We start from the raw sequence: 16,605 nt of genomic DNA on the forward strand, positions 1-16,605 counted from the left end.
TACAGGCTGGGTCCAGAACTCCCCACACCCCACTATACTGGGCAAACAGCTCCTAAGTATCCCCCACCATGACTTGGTTATCCAGGGCATGCCACAGCAGATCAGAAGCAGCAAAGCATCAGGGGAAAGCTACATTTCAGCCCTGGACATGGAGGCAGTGTTGCCCAGCCAAGACCCCTGCACCACACATTTGTGGTGTGACCAGAGCAAGTTGCTCTCTGCCTTTTTTCCTTCTCCATTTATCATGGATGCTGCACTGGGAATGCCCCTCCTCCGTGACTGGAGTAATTACGAACCCAGATCACTCTCTCGCTCCAGGCTGCCCACAGAAAGCTATTGGCATTTCTTTAGGAGCTCATCTTTAAAGTCCTGCTGGGTGATAGTGGTGGGGGGGAGGCCAAGAGTGTCTGGGGGAATTTCAGCCACCGCAATTGCGGTGACGGTTTGATAGGTGCTGAACTCCCGGCACTGTACAGGTCTGACGCTGACTGAATCAGAGGGGTTATCAGTGACAGGCACCCAGCTACCCTGTTCCCCATACAGAGTACCCCCGAGGCGTCTAAATCCAGCTAAGCCTCCTTGGCACATAGGGTCCCTCTTGGAGCACTGCCTTCTGCAGCAGCTCAGCTCCCCGGCCCAGCTTCAGACAGACTCACCTTAGCCACAGATGCCACACTATATACAAGTGCCAGGGCTGGGGGCTGGTTTCTGTAGGAGAGAATGTCTGGAGCAGCAAAAAGCAAAGAGCAGCCAGCCCTGCAAAGCAGACCTCATTCCGTGCATGTCTGGAGGAGAGAACGGATGGCTGGGACCCTCCTCCTGCAGCCTCAGACAAGCTTTCTGGGATGGCTGAACATAGGAAAAAGGCTTTATTCAGCATGGTAACAAACAGGATATGGTTGTGTAACTGAGCTGAGATACATGCTTCCAAAGCCCAGCCGACCGATGGCCAGAGTCCAGTGTCAACAGGCAAGAGCTAGGGTCGTTTACACAGATTCACATCCCCACACAACAATAATAATATACCACACCTGGGTCTCACTGGCGACAGCTGGGAGCATCCCCGCACTATTCTGGAAATCTCACCCCTGCTCCCCCAGAGCAGCTTTCATGCTCTGAAGGGCGACTGATTGGAAGCCGTCTCAATACACATCACATTCCCACCAGTTCAGTGCCAGAAAGGCCTGAAGGCGCTGAGACTGAAGGTTCAGCACGCAGGGAGCAGGGCTCCATGTTCACTTGGCTCCGATTAGCCGCACCCCAGGTAAAAAGCAGGTGGCTCCATGAACAGTGTGGCACATCAGTGAGACTTGGTCACAACGGGAGATTCTGCAGGAAGGGGCAGGGCTCAGTTTATAGTCAGGACATCACTCTGGATCTCGTGACTTAGCTGGGTTTGGAGGTCGCTCAGTTTCTTCTTCAGACCGGACAGTGCCGATAGAACGATGGTCTCCGGCCGCAGGGAGCCGCAGGACTCCACGTTGTAATAAAACCTGAGGGTATTGGAGGAAATTAAAATTCTTATACAGGAATGCAAAGAACTGGAAATTTCTCTCTGCAATGTGTTTCCACCCTATTGTATTTCACTGCAAGGAGATCTCATTCCCAGCTCCTGGGAACCTCGTTAGCCCCTCCTTTCCACCCATCTTTCCACCAGCAGCCGTAGATCCAAAATGACGGTTTGTAAGTTTACAGGCTACTGCATATTGCTCAGAAAGCTTTCTCGAGGAATTTCTGTCTCTGCTCACAATTGCCATGCAACCCATCACGCAGCGCCGAGCACAACGGGCTTGGATCTGACTGGGTGGCCGCTTTGGCCACTACTGCAATACAAATTGTTAACAGTCATTTCAGCACTGGAAATGGGGATACCAGTATGTCCCAGAATCTCAGCTCACCTGCCCAGCTTCGAACATATTCATTGTAGACAAAGATGCAGCATGGTACGCACGTGCCAGTGCAGAGAAGCCAGTGCAAGAGGAACAAATGTCAGGAATGAGACATCTCTGTACCACTCACACAACTCCCCAGCAAGCCTTTGATGACATCAGGGTCAGCCATTAGATGTGTATAACCCAGCACAGTGTAAATGAGGCTTCGTGCACCCCGCCCTGTCTGGGGAAGGGTTAATGAGCTTCTGTAGGCTTAATCTGCCCTGCCCTGCCCTGCCCTCTCTGCAGGAGCAGTCAGACATGGAGGGGGCAGTTAAAAGGAGAGTCAGCTCAGAGGAGGTTAGGAAAGAGGCAGATTTCTTGCGCTAGCTCCTGAAAGACAGCCCAGCTGAGGACCAGGATACAACCACACACTGGAGCCTCTCTGTGGGAAGGTAGGCCTGGGGCAGGACTAGTGTGTTTACTTTGTTACCTGGAGCTACTGTGTTTGTTGTTCTACCTGGGACAGGCTTGTGGTCTGAAGGGGATTACTGCAGTGATACTCCTCCTCCCCCAGGAGATGAGAGCCCTCAACAAACCTCTGCTGGTTTGCCCCCTCTTGGAGACCATGCAGTGATTTGTCATGAGCCCCAAAGCTTGGTGGTCCCAACCAGCTGCAGCGTGGAAGAAGCACTCTTATCTGAGAGGAGAGGCACCCTGAGTCCTGCACTGCCCCACTGAATGGATTCCCATTCTCTGATAGGGCAAGTTCTCTTGGAGGGAGCAGCCAGCCAGTCCTGGTTCCCATTTCACTGCGCCACCAATGGGCCCCAACCTACTCCCCAGGAAACACCAGCTCCTGAGGCTGGCAAATCATTCTGCAAAGTCACTGAACCCCACCGCTAAAGGCCCAGACAATGGGCTGAGGCGCTTCCAGGTGGCGTTGGGAAATGTCCTCCTTCCCCATGCACTGCTCCTTACCGCTCTGGCTTTCCATTGGGATCATAGGGAGCCTGGGCCTCATCCTCGTCAATTTCGGAGTATTCGCTCTTTGGCCTAGGATCAAATACAGCAATTAAGGTTAGTGCTGGAACCCACCTCCCCACTGGCTCCTTCTCACCCTAGGCAGCAGTTTGGTCCCACGAGTGGCCAACATTCAGCATATGAATGAACTGGGGCAGGAGGATGGCATTCGTGTATTTAAGATTACAGAGATGGAAGAGTCCAATGGCCAAAGCACGATACAGTCTGCCAACAGACATTAGCCAGCACGACTGTACCCCTTTCAGAAGTCTGATGTGTCTTGCGTATCCCCAAGTTTCACCTCACTTCAAAACTACTCAAGTGATCATGAGCTAATTCAGTTCAAACTGAACGGAAGGATTAACAAAATAAATCTGCAACTAGGATTTTTGATTTCAAAAGGGCTGACTTTCAAAAATTAAGGAAATTAGTTAGGGAAGTATATTGGACTGAAGAATTTATAGATCTAAAGGTAGAGGAGGCCTGGGATTATTTTAAATCAAAGCTGCAGAAGCTATCAGAAGCCTGCATCCCAAGAAAGGGGAAAAAATTCATAGGCAGGAGTTGTAGACCAAGCTGGATGAGCAAGCATCTCAGAGAGGTGATAAAGAAAAAGCAGAAAGCATACAGGGAGTGGAGGAAGGGAGGGATCAGCAAGGAAAGCTACCTTACTGAGGTCAGAACATGTAGGGATAAAGTGAGACAGGCTAAAAGTCAGGTAGAGTTGGACCTTGCAAAGGGAATTAAAACCAATAGTAAAAGGTTCTATAGCCATATAAATAAGAACAAAGAAAGAAGAAGTGGGACCGCTAAACACTGAGGATGGAGTGGAGGTCAAGGATAATCTAGGCATGGCCCAATATCTAAACAAATACTTTGCCTCAGTCTTTAATAAGACTAAAGAGGATCTTAGGGATAATGGTAGCATGACAAATGGGAATGAGGATATGGAGGTAGACATTACCATATTTGAGGTAGAAGCGAAACTCAAACAGCTTAATGGGACTAAATCGGGGGGCCCAGATAATCTTCATCCAAAAATATTAAAGGAATTGGCACATGAAATTGCAAGCCCATTAGCAAGAATTTTTAATGAATCTGTAAACTCAGGGGTTGTACCGTATGATTGGAGAATTCTAACATAGTTCCTATTTTTAAGAAAGGGAAAAAAAGTGATCCGGGTAATTATAGGCCTGTTAGTTTGACATCTGTAGTATGCAAGGTCTTGGAAAAAATTTTGAAGGAGAAGGTAGTTAATGACATTGAAGTCAATGGTAAATGGGACAAAATACAACATGGTTTTACAAAAGGTAGATCGTGCCAAACCAACCTGATCTCCTTCTTTGAGAAAGTAACAGATTTTTTAGACAAAGGAAACGCAGTGGATCTAATTTACCTAGATTTTAGTAAGGCATTTGATACCGTGCCACATGGGGAATTATTAGTTAAATTGGATAAGATGGGGATCAATAGGAAAATTGAAAGGTGGATAAGGAATTGGTTAAAGGGGAGACTACAACGGGTCCTACTGAAAGGTGAACTATCAGGCTGGAGGGAGGTTACCAGTGGAGTTCCTCAAGGATCTGTTTTGGGACCAGTCTTATTTAATCTTTTTATTACTGACCTTGGCACAAAAAGTGGGAGTGTGCTAATAAAGTCTGCGGATGATACAAAGCTGGGAGGCATTGCCAATTTAGAGAAGGACAGGGATACCCTACAGGAGATCTGGATGACCTTGTAAACTGGAGTAATAGTAATAGGATGAAATTTAATAGTGAGAAGTGTAAGGTCATGCATTTAGGAATTAATAACAAGAATTTTAGTTATAAACTAGGGACGCATCAATTAGAAGTAACGGAGGAGGAAAAGGACCTTGGAGTATTGGTTGATCATAGGATGACTATGAGCCACCAATGTGATATGGCCGTGAAAAAAGCTAATGCAGTCTTGGGATGCATCAGGAGAGGTATTTCCAGTAGGGATAAGGAGGTTTTAGAACCGTTATACAAGTCATTGGTGAGACCTCAGCTGGAATACTGAGTGCAGTTCTGGTTTTCCATGTTTAAGAAGGATGAATTCAAACTGGAATAGGTACAGAGAAGGGCTACTAGGATGATCCGAGGAATGGAAAACTTGTCTTATGAAAGGAGACTCAAGGAGCTTGGCTTGTTTAGCTTAACTAAAAGAAGGTTGAGGGGAGATATGATTCCTCTCTATAAATATATCAGAGGGATAAATACCGGAGAGGGAGAGGCATTATTTAAGCTCAGTACCAATGTGGACACAAGAACAAATGGATATAAACTGGCCACCAGGAAATTTAGACTAGAAATTAGACGAAGGTTTCTAACCATCAGAGGAGTGAAGTTTTGGAATAGCTTTCCAAGGGAAGCAGTGGGGGCAAAAGATCTATCTGGCTTTAAGATTAAACTCGATAAGTTTATGGAGGAGATGGTATGATGGGATAACATGGTTTTGGTAATTAAATATTCATGGTAAATAGGCCCAATGGCCTGTGATGGGATATTAGATGGGGTGGGATCCGAGTTACCCAGGAAAGAATTTTCTGTAGTATCTGGCTGATGAATCTTGCCCATATGCTCAGAGTTTAGCTGATTGCCATATTTGGGGTCGGGAAGGAATTTTCCTCCAGGGCAGACTGGAAGAGGCCCTGGAGGTTTTTCGCCTTCCTCTGTAGCATGGGCACAGGTCACTTGCTGGAGGATTCTCTGCTCCTTGAAGTCTTTAAACTACGATTTGAGGACTTCAATAGCACAGATATAGGTGTGAGGTTTTTTGCAGGAGTGGTGGGTGAAATTCTGCGGCCTGCATTGTGCAGGAGGTCAGATTAGATGATCATAATGGTCCCTTCTGACCTAAATATCTATGAATCTACTTGCTCACAAAATCAGACATAAAAATACAAGTGTCATAGCACGCGACTACTGAAAAATTACTTTCTTTTATTTTTACTATTATAAAATCAATTGGAATATAACTACTGTACTTACATTTCAATGTGCAGTATAGCCAATTCACTGTCTGTATGAAATTTTAGTTGGTACTGACTTCGCTAGTGCTTTTTATGTAGCCTGTTGTAAAACTAGGCAAATCTCTAGATGAGCTGACGTATCCCCTGGAAGATCTCTGCATACCCCCAGGAGTACACGTACCCCTGGTTGAGAACCACTGCTATACTTGATCTTAGCTAAAGACGTATGCGTGTTTCCCAACCGAGGGACAGGCCCGCTGTTGGAGAAGGGCATGCCAGGCTAGTTCAGGGCTTGGCACAGGAGAGAATCAAAGAGGATGGGGAAAGGACCCAGCTCCACCTCCTGCCTCCGACACTCAGGCTGCAAACAAGCTACCATGTTTGCAAGTGAACTAACAGACGTCTCATTAAAAGCCACCCAATCTTCCCTGCGCATCCATGGGGGCAGCTTACAAGTACAGGGCTGCCGGCAGCAGCCTGCCAACTCAAGTGCCTCTTCTCTGCTCCCCTGGCACTCAGCTGCGCCTTGGATGGCCCCAATGGTCACTCCTCACCTGCAGGAGCAGGTAGCCTTCTGGTGTGGGGGTATGTAGGAGGGCGTCAGGAAGGGGAGCAGGGGAAAATGTCGGCAAAGAATATGGGGGGGGGGGCGTGGAATACTAAGATAAAAGCAACAGAAAAATGGAGAGACAGCAGCAACTGTGTCAGCACATGGCGTTAGAACCAGGAGAGAGGTGTGGGGGGGAGGGGGGAGGGGGGAAGGGGGGGAGGATTGCCCAATTCACACCATGGGAAGCTCCAAGAAAATAACTGGGAACCACTGTTATAGTCAAATACACTCAAATGCACACACACAGGAGTTGCTCTGCCTAAGGGCGAGGTGGCATTTTCATTCCAAACCCCCTATTTTCAGTTGCTTACCAAATTCTAACAAATTACTTCTGGGGTTAGAACTCGACCAGCTATTGGAAATGATGTGAAAGGAAATTAAATTGAGTTTGTAGTGAACACGTTTGACTAAGAATATTTAGAATGGGAGACACTAAGGCTGTCAAAGTAAGGATCACCCATGCCTAATACTACAGGAATATCTCAAGCTGAAAATAGCATTAACCACCCAGATGACCACCTTTACTGGAGGAACAATACAGATGCTATGGGAACCCTAACTTTAAGTAATCTCATAACTTGTGGTTTTAATTTCTCAGTTAGTGTTGCATTAATGTAGTCTCTTGTACTGAATACAGAATATTTTCTCTTGGTTGTGATCACACGTGCCACTCAACCAATGCTATTTGCAACCCAGAACATACCATTCCTCCGGCTTGGGGTAGACTGTGTGCCTCAACGCATTGTCTGGATCATACTCAAAGGCTACTCCTGCTGTAGGGTTCCACTTGGCATGCTCCTTGCCAAACCCCTTCTTGGCATAGGCTCGCAATCTCAGCTCTTGGCCTTTCCGTAACTTGACAATGAGGATGTCTGAGAAGCACAAACACTGAGTCAAATCGGGGTGGGAGAGTGGCTGCAAAGGAGAAATCCTCGCATGGTAGCATGCTTGCATTTGAGTGATGAGTGAGTGGGGAACTATTCGTGCATAGGGAAATTTCCTTAGAAAGCAGAGCTCATTTACAGTCTTAGAAGGGCTTATTCATTCCCTGATATCAGCCATGCAACTCCCACTGATGGAAAAATGGGAGCTGTACATGTGGATGAGGGCATGATTTGGCCCTTAGACCACAGCAGATGAGGAAAAGCTGGTTTTGCATCTTTGCTGTAACATCCAGTTATAACAGAAAGAGAGATGATCTCCTTTACCTCCCAAACACTCTAACTCCGAAGTAGCAGTAAATGCAGGGGTCACATCTGTTTACTGGAGCAAAAAGTTAACCCTGTGCACACTGGCATTTCCACAGTGCCAGCTTTGGCTGTCAGCACCACATCTGCAAGTGCCCCAGGGTTAACTGACTAGTAATTTGGGGTGTGGGGCAAAGAGCCCAAGAGGAAAATCTATTTCTCTCTGCAGCTCTTTTATACAGTGACTCACTTACCATCCTGCTCCACGTAGTCATTGGGGTCATTGTCTCTGCTCCGGGAAGTCACCTGCACAGAACGAGCCACAGATGAGGTCACTGGGGGGACCAACCCCTTTCTCCTGACTTTGAACCCTGGCTCACCCACTAAACTAAGAGGACCGTCATTGCAAACAGACTTAGCCCGTAGCGAATTATTGAAGGCAGGACAAGAAATAATGGACTTAATCTGTAGCAAGGAATATCTAACCTAGATCTCAGGAAAAACTTTCTAACTATAGGGATAGTTGAAACTCTTGAATTGGCTTCCAAAGGAGGTTGTGAAGCTCCCATCGTTGGAGGATATTTAGGACAGGTTGGACAAAAACCTGTCAGGGTTGGTCTAGGTTTACTTGGTCCTGCCTCAGCACAGGGGGGTTGATTAGCTGACTTCTCTTGGTCCCTTCGAGCCCCACACACCTGGGTTCGTGATTGTATAGGGAGGAAGAGCCAGCCTATACATCTTTCCAACCAGTGTTCCCATATTATAGGGTGACCGAGTGGTGCAGTCTGTGGGCTGAATGTGACCCCTGTGGTTCCATGCCGCTGCACAGAGCGGCTCTATCTTTAATATGGAGGCTTGGCCTGCAGATAACAGACCCAGCACGCAGGGCCCCACCATAATCAAAGTGGTCTGGCTACTCCAAGGAATGTTCAGCACAGTATTTTTTAAAAAGAAAACCATCTGCGATCTGCTCCACTTTGCGAAAACGAGGGGCAGCCTTCAGACTACTCACCTGTGGCTAGGTATCCCTGATTTAGCGGTATTTTAAAGACTTGCCCCACCAAATCCCTTTGAATCCATTCTCCTGGGGCTCTCTTAACATCCTGCTCCGATGCCTCATTTGAGATACCGCTGCCACCTAGCACTGCTGAGGGCCAACAAGCAAACTTGCAGGCAGCAGAATTTCTGCCAGGCCTTTGAAGGTTCTGAGAGCTCTTCCAAAGAGCCCCCCAGCCATCATGATTTAGAACACAAGTCTAGGTGATGTAACACTGAGGCTGTCTAGGAAGAACTTGGCGATGGATGATCTAAGAGTGCATACTTGGACTGTGGAGGGGAAGACAGACAGAATGCCTAGCTAGGATGCCTAAAATGTAAGGACGTCATATCTATCAAACAGGAGCCTTAGAGAAAAGGGTAGGGAAGAGACCTTACTGACTGACTTGATCTTATACTGACCGGTATGACCCGGGGGTTGTTGGAGATGAGATCACGGGATGTCACGTGACGAGTCTGGTCTTCATTGCACCGGACATCAAGGGTAAACTCCACAGAACACTCTGGACAGAACTCATCACATGTACAATCCTAGGGAGAGGGGGTAAGAAACAGGTCAGGACCACTATTCTCTGCCAATGAGAATGTATAGCATCCCATGTCAGATCAGGCCATTCTCCCCCCACAGCCCTCTCAACGAGAGATTGGCATATCTCTGAACTCACCCTGGAGTACTGCAGCTTATCCACAATGTCATCGCTGGTGAGTGGGATCAGACCTGAGGAGAGATGATAGTTAGGGAGAGTGCAGAAAACACCATGAAATACGTCTAAGTGATACCAAGGGACCTAACATCCCTCCAGGTGGGACCATCAGAGAGGGACAAAGCTCCTGGCATCTCACCATCACAGAAGGTCCCATCAGCAGTTAGAGACAGAAAAGACCAATAGGGTCAGTTTCCACACATCTTGTGGGCCAGTGTAAGAGTGTAAAATACAGTGTAGATAAAATTGCTGTAAGATGGGTGCATGACTGGTTGAAAGACTGTACTCAGAATAGTTATCAATGGTTCAATGTCAAACTGGGAGGACCTATCAAGGGGATGGAGGGGCCCCCTGGGTGTTTGTCCTGGGTCCAGTACTAGTCAATATTTTCATTCATGTCTTTAATGGAGCAGAGAGCATACTTATAAAATCTGCTTGTTGCAAGTACTTTGGGAGACAGGATTAGAATTCAGAATGATCTTCATAAATTGGAGATCTGCACTGAAATCACCATGAGAAATTCAACACAGATCAGTGCAGTGCTCTGCATGCAGGAGGAAAAAATCAAATGCACAAACACAAAATGGGGGCTAACTGGCTAGGCAGCAGTACTGCACAAAAGGATCTGGGGGTTATAGTAGATCATGAACAGGAGGACTTGTGGCACCTTAGAGACTAACAAATTTATTTGAGCATAAGCTGAAGTGAGCTGTAGCTCACGAAAGCTTATGCTCAAATAAATTTGTTAGTCTCTAAGGTGCCACAAGACCTCCTCTTCTTTTTGCGGATACAGACTAACCCGGCTGCTACTCTGAAACCTGTCAGTAGATCATGAATGAGTCAACAGTATGGTGCTGCTGCAAAAAAGACAAATGTCATACGGGGATGTATTCACAGAGAATTGGATGCGAGACATGGGAGGTAACGGCTCCACTCTGCTCAGCACTGTGTCCAGTTTGGGGCTCTACACTTCAAGAACGTTATGGACAAATTGGAGTGGGTCCAGACAAGAGCAACAACAATGAAAAAACAGGTTTAGAAAACCTGACCTGTGAGGAGAGGTTGAAAGAACTGGGCATGATCAGTCAAGAGAAGACTAAGGGGGTGGGGGACATAAGTCTTCCAATATGTCAAGGACTGTTATTAAGAAGATGGCAATCTACTGTTCTCCATAACTACGGAGGGTAGGATAAGATGTAATCAGCTCAGTTTGCAGCAAGGGAGATTTAGATTAAATATTAACTATCCTTCTAGTTAGAAAGCCTAAGGACTGGAATAGGTTACCAAAGGAAGTTTTTAAGAACAGGCTCACAAACACTTGTCAGGGATGGTCTAGGTTTACTTGGCCCTGCCTCTGCACAAGGGGCTGGACTAAATGACCTCATGAGGTCCCTTTCAGCCCTATGATTCTAGGATTGTTCCCTACAATACATTCTAGACATACTTAGGTCCAGAATAATTTTCCTCCTTTCTTTAAGATGTTGGTTACTCACCCAATCTGTGTGCAATGAACTCGTCATGGAGCACAGAGGAGTTAGCATCTATCTGGACCCAGTCTATGGCTGTAAACAGAACAGAAACAAGTAATGAAATCTCTTGGAGGCGGAAAGACACTGAGTTCCTGGGGCATGTACCCCCAGGATGATACATGGTTTCAGAGAGGCTGAAAAGTTTAGATGGTCTTAGCTCCCATGCGCAAAACCTAATGACTAACTAAATGTTAAAGGCTCAGGAACCTTAACACCATTTGCATACCTTTCCCCAAAGACGAGGGGCAGAGGGAAGTCTGGCACAGGTGAGAGGATGGCTGGGAACCGAAGGACCAGTGACAATGGCAGCAGATGCCTACATGGCAGTTTGGTGGGCGATTCCCAGCTCAGGTAGTACACGTTCTAGCCGTGCTTGAGCTACTGGGCTAAAAATCACAGTGTGGTCACGGCAGCGCAGGTGACCACCCAGGCTAGCTTCCCAAGAGGGTGCACGGGACTGCACGCACCTAGCTAGCCCAAGCCACGGCCTGTGCCACTGTGTCCCCGCTGCTATCTTCAGTGTGATCACTCAAGCAGACCTAGCACAGGCCTGTGCACCCAAGCTAGGAATCCCCCTCTTAACTGCTGTGCAGATGTACCCCTACGGGATCTTCTTCATGAACAGACAAGACAAGACTAAAGGTGGAGAAAATACCTATTATGGGAACTTCAGCTATAAACACTCTTCGGATGGAATTCGCTACCCTGTAACAGAGGAGAAAACCAGCACTGAGAAACACAAGTAATGAATTTCAAAATGCATTTTATCCCATGTGAGAGAGAGACAGACATGAGGAGTTACCCTGACCTCAGCTAACATGAACTATACACAAAGGAGAGCTCAGTATGAGGACAGGGATATTCAGGGCGTCTCTCTCTCTCTCTAGTCCGATACCACATCCACCATCATAGTATCCGAGGGAGGCTGTACTGTCTACACCAGAGGTGGGCAAACTACGGCCCGCGGGACCCTCCTGCCCGGCCCCTGAGCTCCTGGCCCGGGAGGCTAGTCCCCAGCCCCTCCCCCACAGCCTCACCTCACCGCCGGCACCATGCTCGGGGTGGCGCAGCTGCAGAGCGCCCGGCCTGACCCGTTGCTCTGTGCTGCAGGGTGGCGGCCGCATGGCCCGGCTCCACCCGGGTGGCATGGCTGTAGTGCCGCCGGCCACTGGTGCTCCAGGCAGTGCGGTAAGGGGGCAGGGAGAGGGGGGTTGGATAGAGGGCAGGGGAGTTCGGGGGTGTGGATAGGGGACGGGCAGTCAGAGGGCGGGGAACAGGGGGGTTGAATGGGGGTAGGGGTCCTGGGGGGGCAGTCAGAAAGGAGGGGGGTTGGATGGTGCAGTGGGGGGCAGTCAGGGAGAAGGGGTGGTTGGATGAGGCAGGGGTCCCGGGGGGGTGCATTCAGGAAGGAGAGGTGGGGTTGGATGGGGTGGCAGGGGACAGTCAGGGGCAGGGGTTCCAGGGGTGGTCAGGGAGAAGGGGTGGTTGGATGGGGCAGGGGTCCTGGGGCGGGGGAGTCAGGAATGAGAAGAGGGGTTGGATGTGGCGGCGGGGGTCCGGGGGCAGTCAGGGGACAGGGGTGTGTGGATGGGGCAGGAGTCCCAGGGGACCAAGGGGGCAGGGGCACGACCCCCTCCCCTAACCAGCCCTCCACACAATTTCAAAAACCCGATGCGGCCCTCAGGCCAAAAAGTTTGCCCGCCCCTGGTCTACACTGTGGAGGGAACACTGGTCTACACAGCTCCGCCACTTCTCTGAACGATGGTAGTCACGTTGATGTATTTGATGGCCTACCTGCATCTACACTAAGAGTTAGGTTGGCATAGCTACACCGATAAGGGGCGTGGGCTATACTGACTTAACTTTTACGCATAGACCAGGCCCGAGTGTCTTAAGGTACAAGGTTTGCTCCAAACAGACATGGCCAAAGTGCAGCCGGCCAATACCTGCTTCCTGGATCCTCTTCATTCCTCATTCAACCACAGCTCTATTTGTTTGCTCCCCCAGCAAAGCTTTATTGATAGAGTAAACCCAATGGGGCTCTCTGCAGCTTTCAGCACCCTGCTCCTAATGCTACTGCCCTTCGTTAATAGCGGGCTGTCTATAAACAGAGCCCTGAGCCTTTATCCCTGATCTGACCACTCATGATAAGAGGGTCAATCATACTCTCTACAGTCTCCCCATAACAAGCCACCCCCAGGTTAATGACTGGCAATTCCTGCTGAGGAGAGAGGCCCTAGTGGAAAAGCAAGACTTGCTAATGATTATCTGTGAAATTCTTACAGAGGTCACAATGCCATAAACTAAAGTGTCCACAGTAATACAGTCACGGCCCCTTGTGCTCGGCAGAACATTGGCCCCGATTCTGCCGCAAGGTCCCTGGATTGCGTGGGACTCTAGTGTGGCTGGCTGAAGATTAGTTTAATTTTTAAATTGAAAATGGAGAGTAATAAATTCAATATGAAAATATAATCTGCATCCTAGCTCCTATTTATGTGTGGAGGCCATTTATTTTACCTTTTCCCTATGTTTTCACCCTACCACAGACTTTTCTTTATCTGGAGGGGAGAGAGGCTAGAGGTTTTGGCAGCCAGGTAAGGATAGTTGGCCCTTTTGGGATCCTGGGAGGTCGTCTGGGTTTGTAGGATAAGCACATTTTCTGTTTCTGCTAAAACAATCAGCAGCAAATGGTAGACAATGCTGACACTTAAATTCTGAACTGTGGATTACCAGGTCCACTGAAATAAATAGGGCAGTTCCCACCTCTCAGGGGTATGATTTCAGGCTGTTTGCAGATTCACGCACACAGTAAGGGCTTGGGTCACATTTTGTTCATGTTTTTAAGGGATTTTTCACAAACAAAACTAGAAATGTTATTTTTTAAAAGGAAAACAGACTCTGGAGTACAATTCTGTGGCAAAAATGAGGAGTGCACAGAGCCCTGAATATACTTAGCCAAGGATCATGCTAAACACAACAATGTAAAGATGAAACATACTTGTGAACGAACCTTTAGAGCCAGGACATAGATAGCTGGGGGGGACAGGGTTTGTTTACGGGGAGAAATTTGTCTTCCCCCAGCCAAGGGACATAAAGGTCAAGACCAAAGTAGCGGGGCCAATCTATGGAGTTGGAGAGTGGGAATTGTGATGCCTGGATCATCCCAGTGTGGGTGGCATTTCTCCTTGTTGCGTTCCCCCCCAGCCTCCACCAGTCCTTCAGCCTGATCACCTGCCCCCAGGGCCCCAGCAGCCCAGTCTGTGCCCCGGCACCATTCTACCACCCCGCAACGCACTGAGGGGAAGAGGGCACCATGCACTAGGGGGTCTCCTTTTCCCACCCAGTGGGGCACCCCTCAGGCATCTTAGAGCCAGGGGAGGACAGGATCCCAAGGCTTGAAGGTGGGCAGGGAAAAGCTCGGTGAGGGGAATGGGGGGGGGAGAGGAAGAAGAGATGGAGCCTCAAGGTGCAGTGAAGCCCTTTGCCCTATTCGCCCCAGGAGGAATGGAGGGGGGCAAAGTGTGGGATGTGGCCCAGGCCCCTCACAGCTGTGGGGCAAGGGGAGCAGGATCCTCCCCAAGGGAGGAGTGTGCCCCCCCCCAAGAGCCTGGCAACTCTGTGCAGCAGAGCTCCTCCCAGCTCCCTGCAGCTCCCCAACCATTCCCCGCAGCTGCCCCCACTCCCTGCAGCCCCCCAATCATTCCCTGAGCCCCCTACTCCCCACAACCCCCCCATGATTTCGAGTCCCCCTACTCCCCGCAGCCCCCAACCATTCCCTGAGCCCCCCACTCCCTGCAACCCCCCACCATTCCCTGAGTGCCCCACTCCCCGTAGTCCCCCCACTCCCTGCAACTCCCCAACCATTCCCTGCAGCCGCCCCCCACTCCCCGCAGCCCCCCCACCATTCCGAGCCCCCCTGCTCCCCGCAGCCGCCCAACCATTCCCTGAGTGCCCCACGCCCCATAGCCCCCCCGCTCCCTGCAACTCCCCAACCATTCCCTGCAGCCGCCCCCTACTCCCTGCAGCCCCCCAATCATTCCCTGAGCCCCCCTGCTCCCCGCAGCCCCCCAACCATTCCCTGAGCCCCCCTCCCTGTAGCCCCCCTGCTCCCTGCAGCCCCCCAATCATTCCAAGCCCCCCTGCTCCCTGCAACCCCCCCACCATTCCGAGTGCCCCACTCCCCGTAGTCCCCCCGCTCCCTGCAACTCCCCAACCATTCCCTGCAGCTGCCCCCCCACTCCCCGCAGCCCCCAACCATTCCCTGAGCCCCCCTGCTCCCCGCAGCCGCCCAACCATTCCCTGAGCCCCCCTCCCCGTAGCCCCCCTGCTCCCTGCAGCCCCCCAATCATTCCAAGCCCCCCTGCTCCCTGCAACCCCCCCACCATTCCCTGAGTGCCCCACTCCCCATAGCCCCCCCACCATTCCAAGCCCCCCTGCTCCCTGCAACCCCCCCACCATTCCCTGAGTGCCCCACTCCCCATAGCCCCCCCACCATTCCAAGCCCCCCTGCTCCCTGCAACCCCCCCACCATTCCCTGAGTGCCCCACTCCCCATAGCCCCCCCCACCATTCCAAGCCCCCCTGCTCCCTGCAGCCCCCCAATCATTCCAAGCCCCCCTGCTCCCCGCAGCCCCCCAACCATTCCCTGAGTGCCCCACTCCCCATAGCCCCCCCGCTCCCTGCAACTCCCCAACCATTCCCTGCAGCCGCCCCCCCACTCCCTGCAGCCCCCCAACCATTCCCTGAGCCCCCCTGCTCCCCGCAGCCGCCCAACCATTCCCTGAGCCCCCCTGCTCCCTGCAGCCCCCCAATCATTCCAAGCCCCCCTGCTCCCCGCAGCCCCCCAACCATTCCCTGAGTGCCCCACTCCCCATAGCCCCCCCGCTCCCTGCAACTCCCCAACCATTCCCTGCAGCCGCCCCCCACTCCCCGCAGCCGCCCAACCATTCCCTGAGCCCCCCTGCTCCCCGCAGCCGCCCAACCATTCCCTGAGCCCCCTCCCCGTAGCCCCCCTGCTCCCTGCAGCCCCCCAATCATTCCAAGCCCCCCTGCTCCCTGCAACCCCCCCACCATTCCCTGAGTGCCCCACTCCCCGTAGCCCCCCGCTCCCCGCAGCCCCCCCAGCCATCCGCCGAGCCCCCCGCTCCCCGCAGCCCCCCCAGCCATCCGCCGAGCCCCCCGCTCCCCATAGCCCCCCCGCTCCCCGCAGCCCCCCCAGCCATCCGCCGAGCCCCCCGCTCCCCATAGCCCCCCCGCTCCCCGCAGCCCCCCCAACCATCTGCCGAGCCCCCCGCTCCCCATAGCCTCCCCGCTCCCCGCAGCCCCCCCAGCCATCCGCCGAGCCCCCCGCTCCCCGCAGCCCCCCCAGCCATCCGCCGAGCCCCCCGCTCCCCGCAGCCCCCCCAGCCATCCGCCGAGCCCCCCGCTCACGCCAGGTCCGTGTTCTCGATGATGAACTTGACGTTCTCGTCGCTGAGCTCGGTGATGCGCACCGTGGGCTGGTTGGCGTACGGCATGGCGGTGGCGGGCCCCGGGCCGCGGCCTGCTCCGCTCCCTCCCCGTCCCCGCCCCCGCGCCCGGCCCGCGCCTGCCCCCCGGCGGCCGCCCGCCGCCCTGCGCCCCGGGAGGACCCGC

General features: G+C 51.5%; 1 protein-coding gene across 1 annotated transcript; it reads right to left on the minus strand.

The window, feature by feature from the left end:
* Positions 1-850: 850 nt before the first annotated feature.
* On the minus strand, positions 851-16,487 carry POLR2C (RNA polymerase II subunit C). Its single transcript, XM_073307419.2, has 9 exons — positions 16,402-16,487; positions 11,628-11,677; positions 10,937-11,005; positions 9,405-9,457; positions 9,142-9,270; positions 7,938-7,989; positions 7,200-7,368; positions 2,853-2,927; positions 851-1,493 (listed from the first exon to the last, which is right to left on the minus strand). Exons 1-9 carry the CDS (start codon positions 16,485-16,487, stop codon positions 1,349-1,351), a joined length of 828 nt encoding a protein of 275 aa, XP_073163520.1. The 3' UTR covers positions 851-1,348.
* Between the last annotated feature and the right edge of the window lie 118 nt (positions 16,488-16,605).

The sequence above is a fragment of the Lepidochelys kempii genome, chromosome 12 (genome assembly GCF_965140285.1).
Source record: "Lepidochelys kempii isolate rLepKem1 chromosome 12, rLepKem1.hap1, whole genome shotgun sequence".
Lineage (NCBI taxonomy): Eukaryota > Metazoa > Chordata > Testudines > Cheloniidae > Lepidochelys > Lepidochelys kempii.

What these genes read in the sequence shown, in the direction of transcription:
- POLR2C (XM_073307419.2), bottom strand. Translation starts at nt 16,487, where the DNA reads ATGCCGTACGCCAACCAGCCCACGGTGCGCATCACCGAGCTCAGCGAC. An exon ending in ACAACCCCCGGGTCATACCG is followed by an intron (nt 7,990 to 9,141) that starts GTCAGTATAAGA and finishes CGTTCTGTGCAG; the next exon opens with GTGACTTCCCGGAGCAGAGA. An exon ending in TGACTACGTGGAGCAGGATG is followed by an intron (nt 7,369 to 7,937) that starts GTAAGTGAGTCA and finishes TGTGCTTCTCAG; the next exon opens with ACATCCTCATTGTCAAGTTA.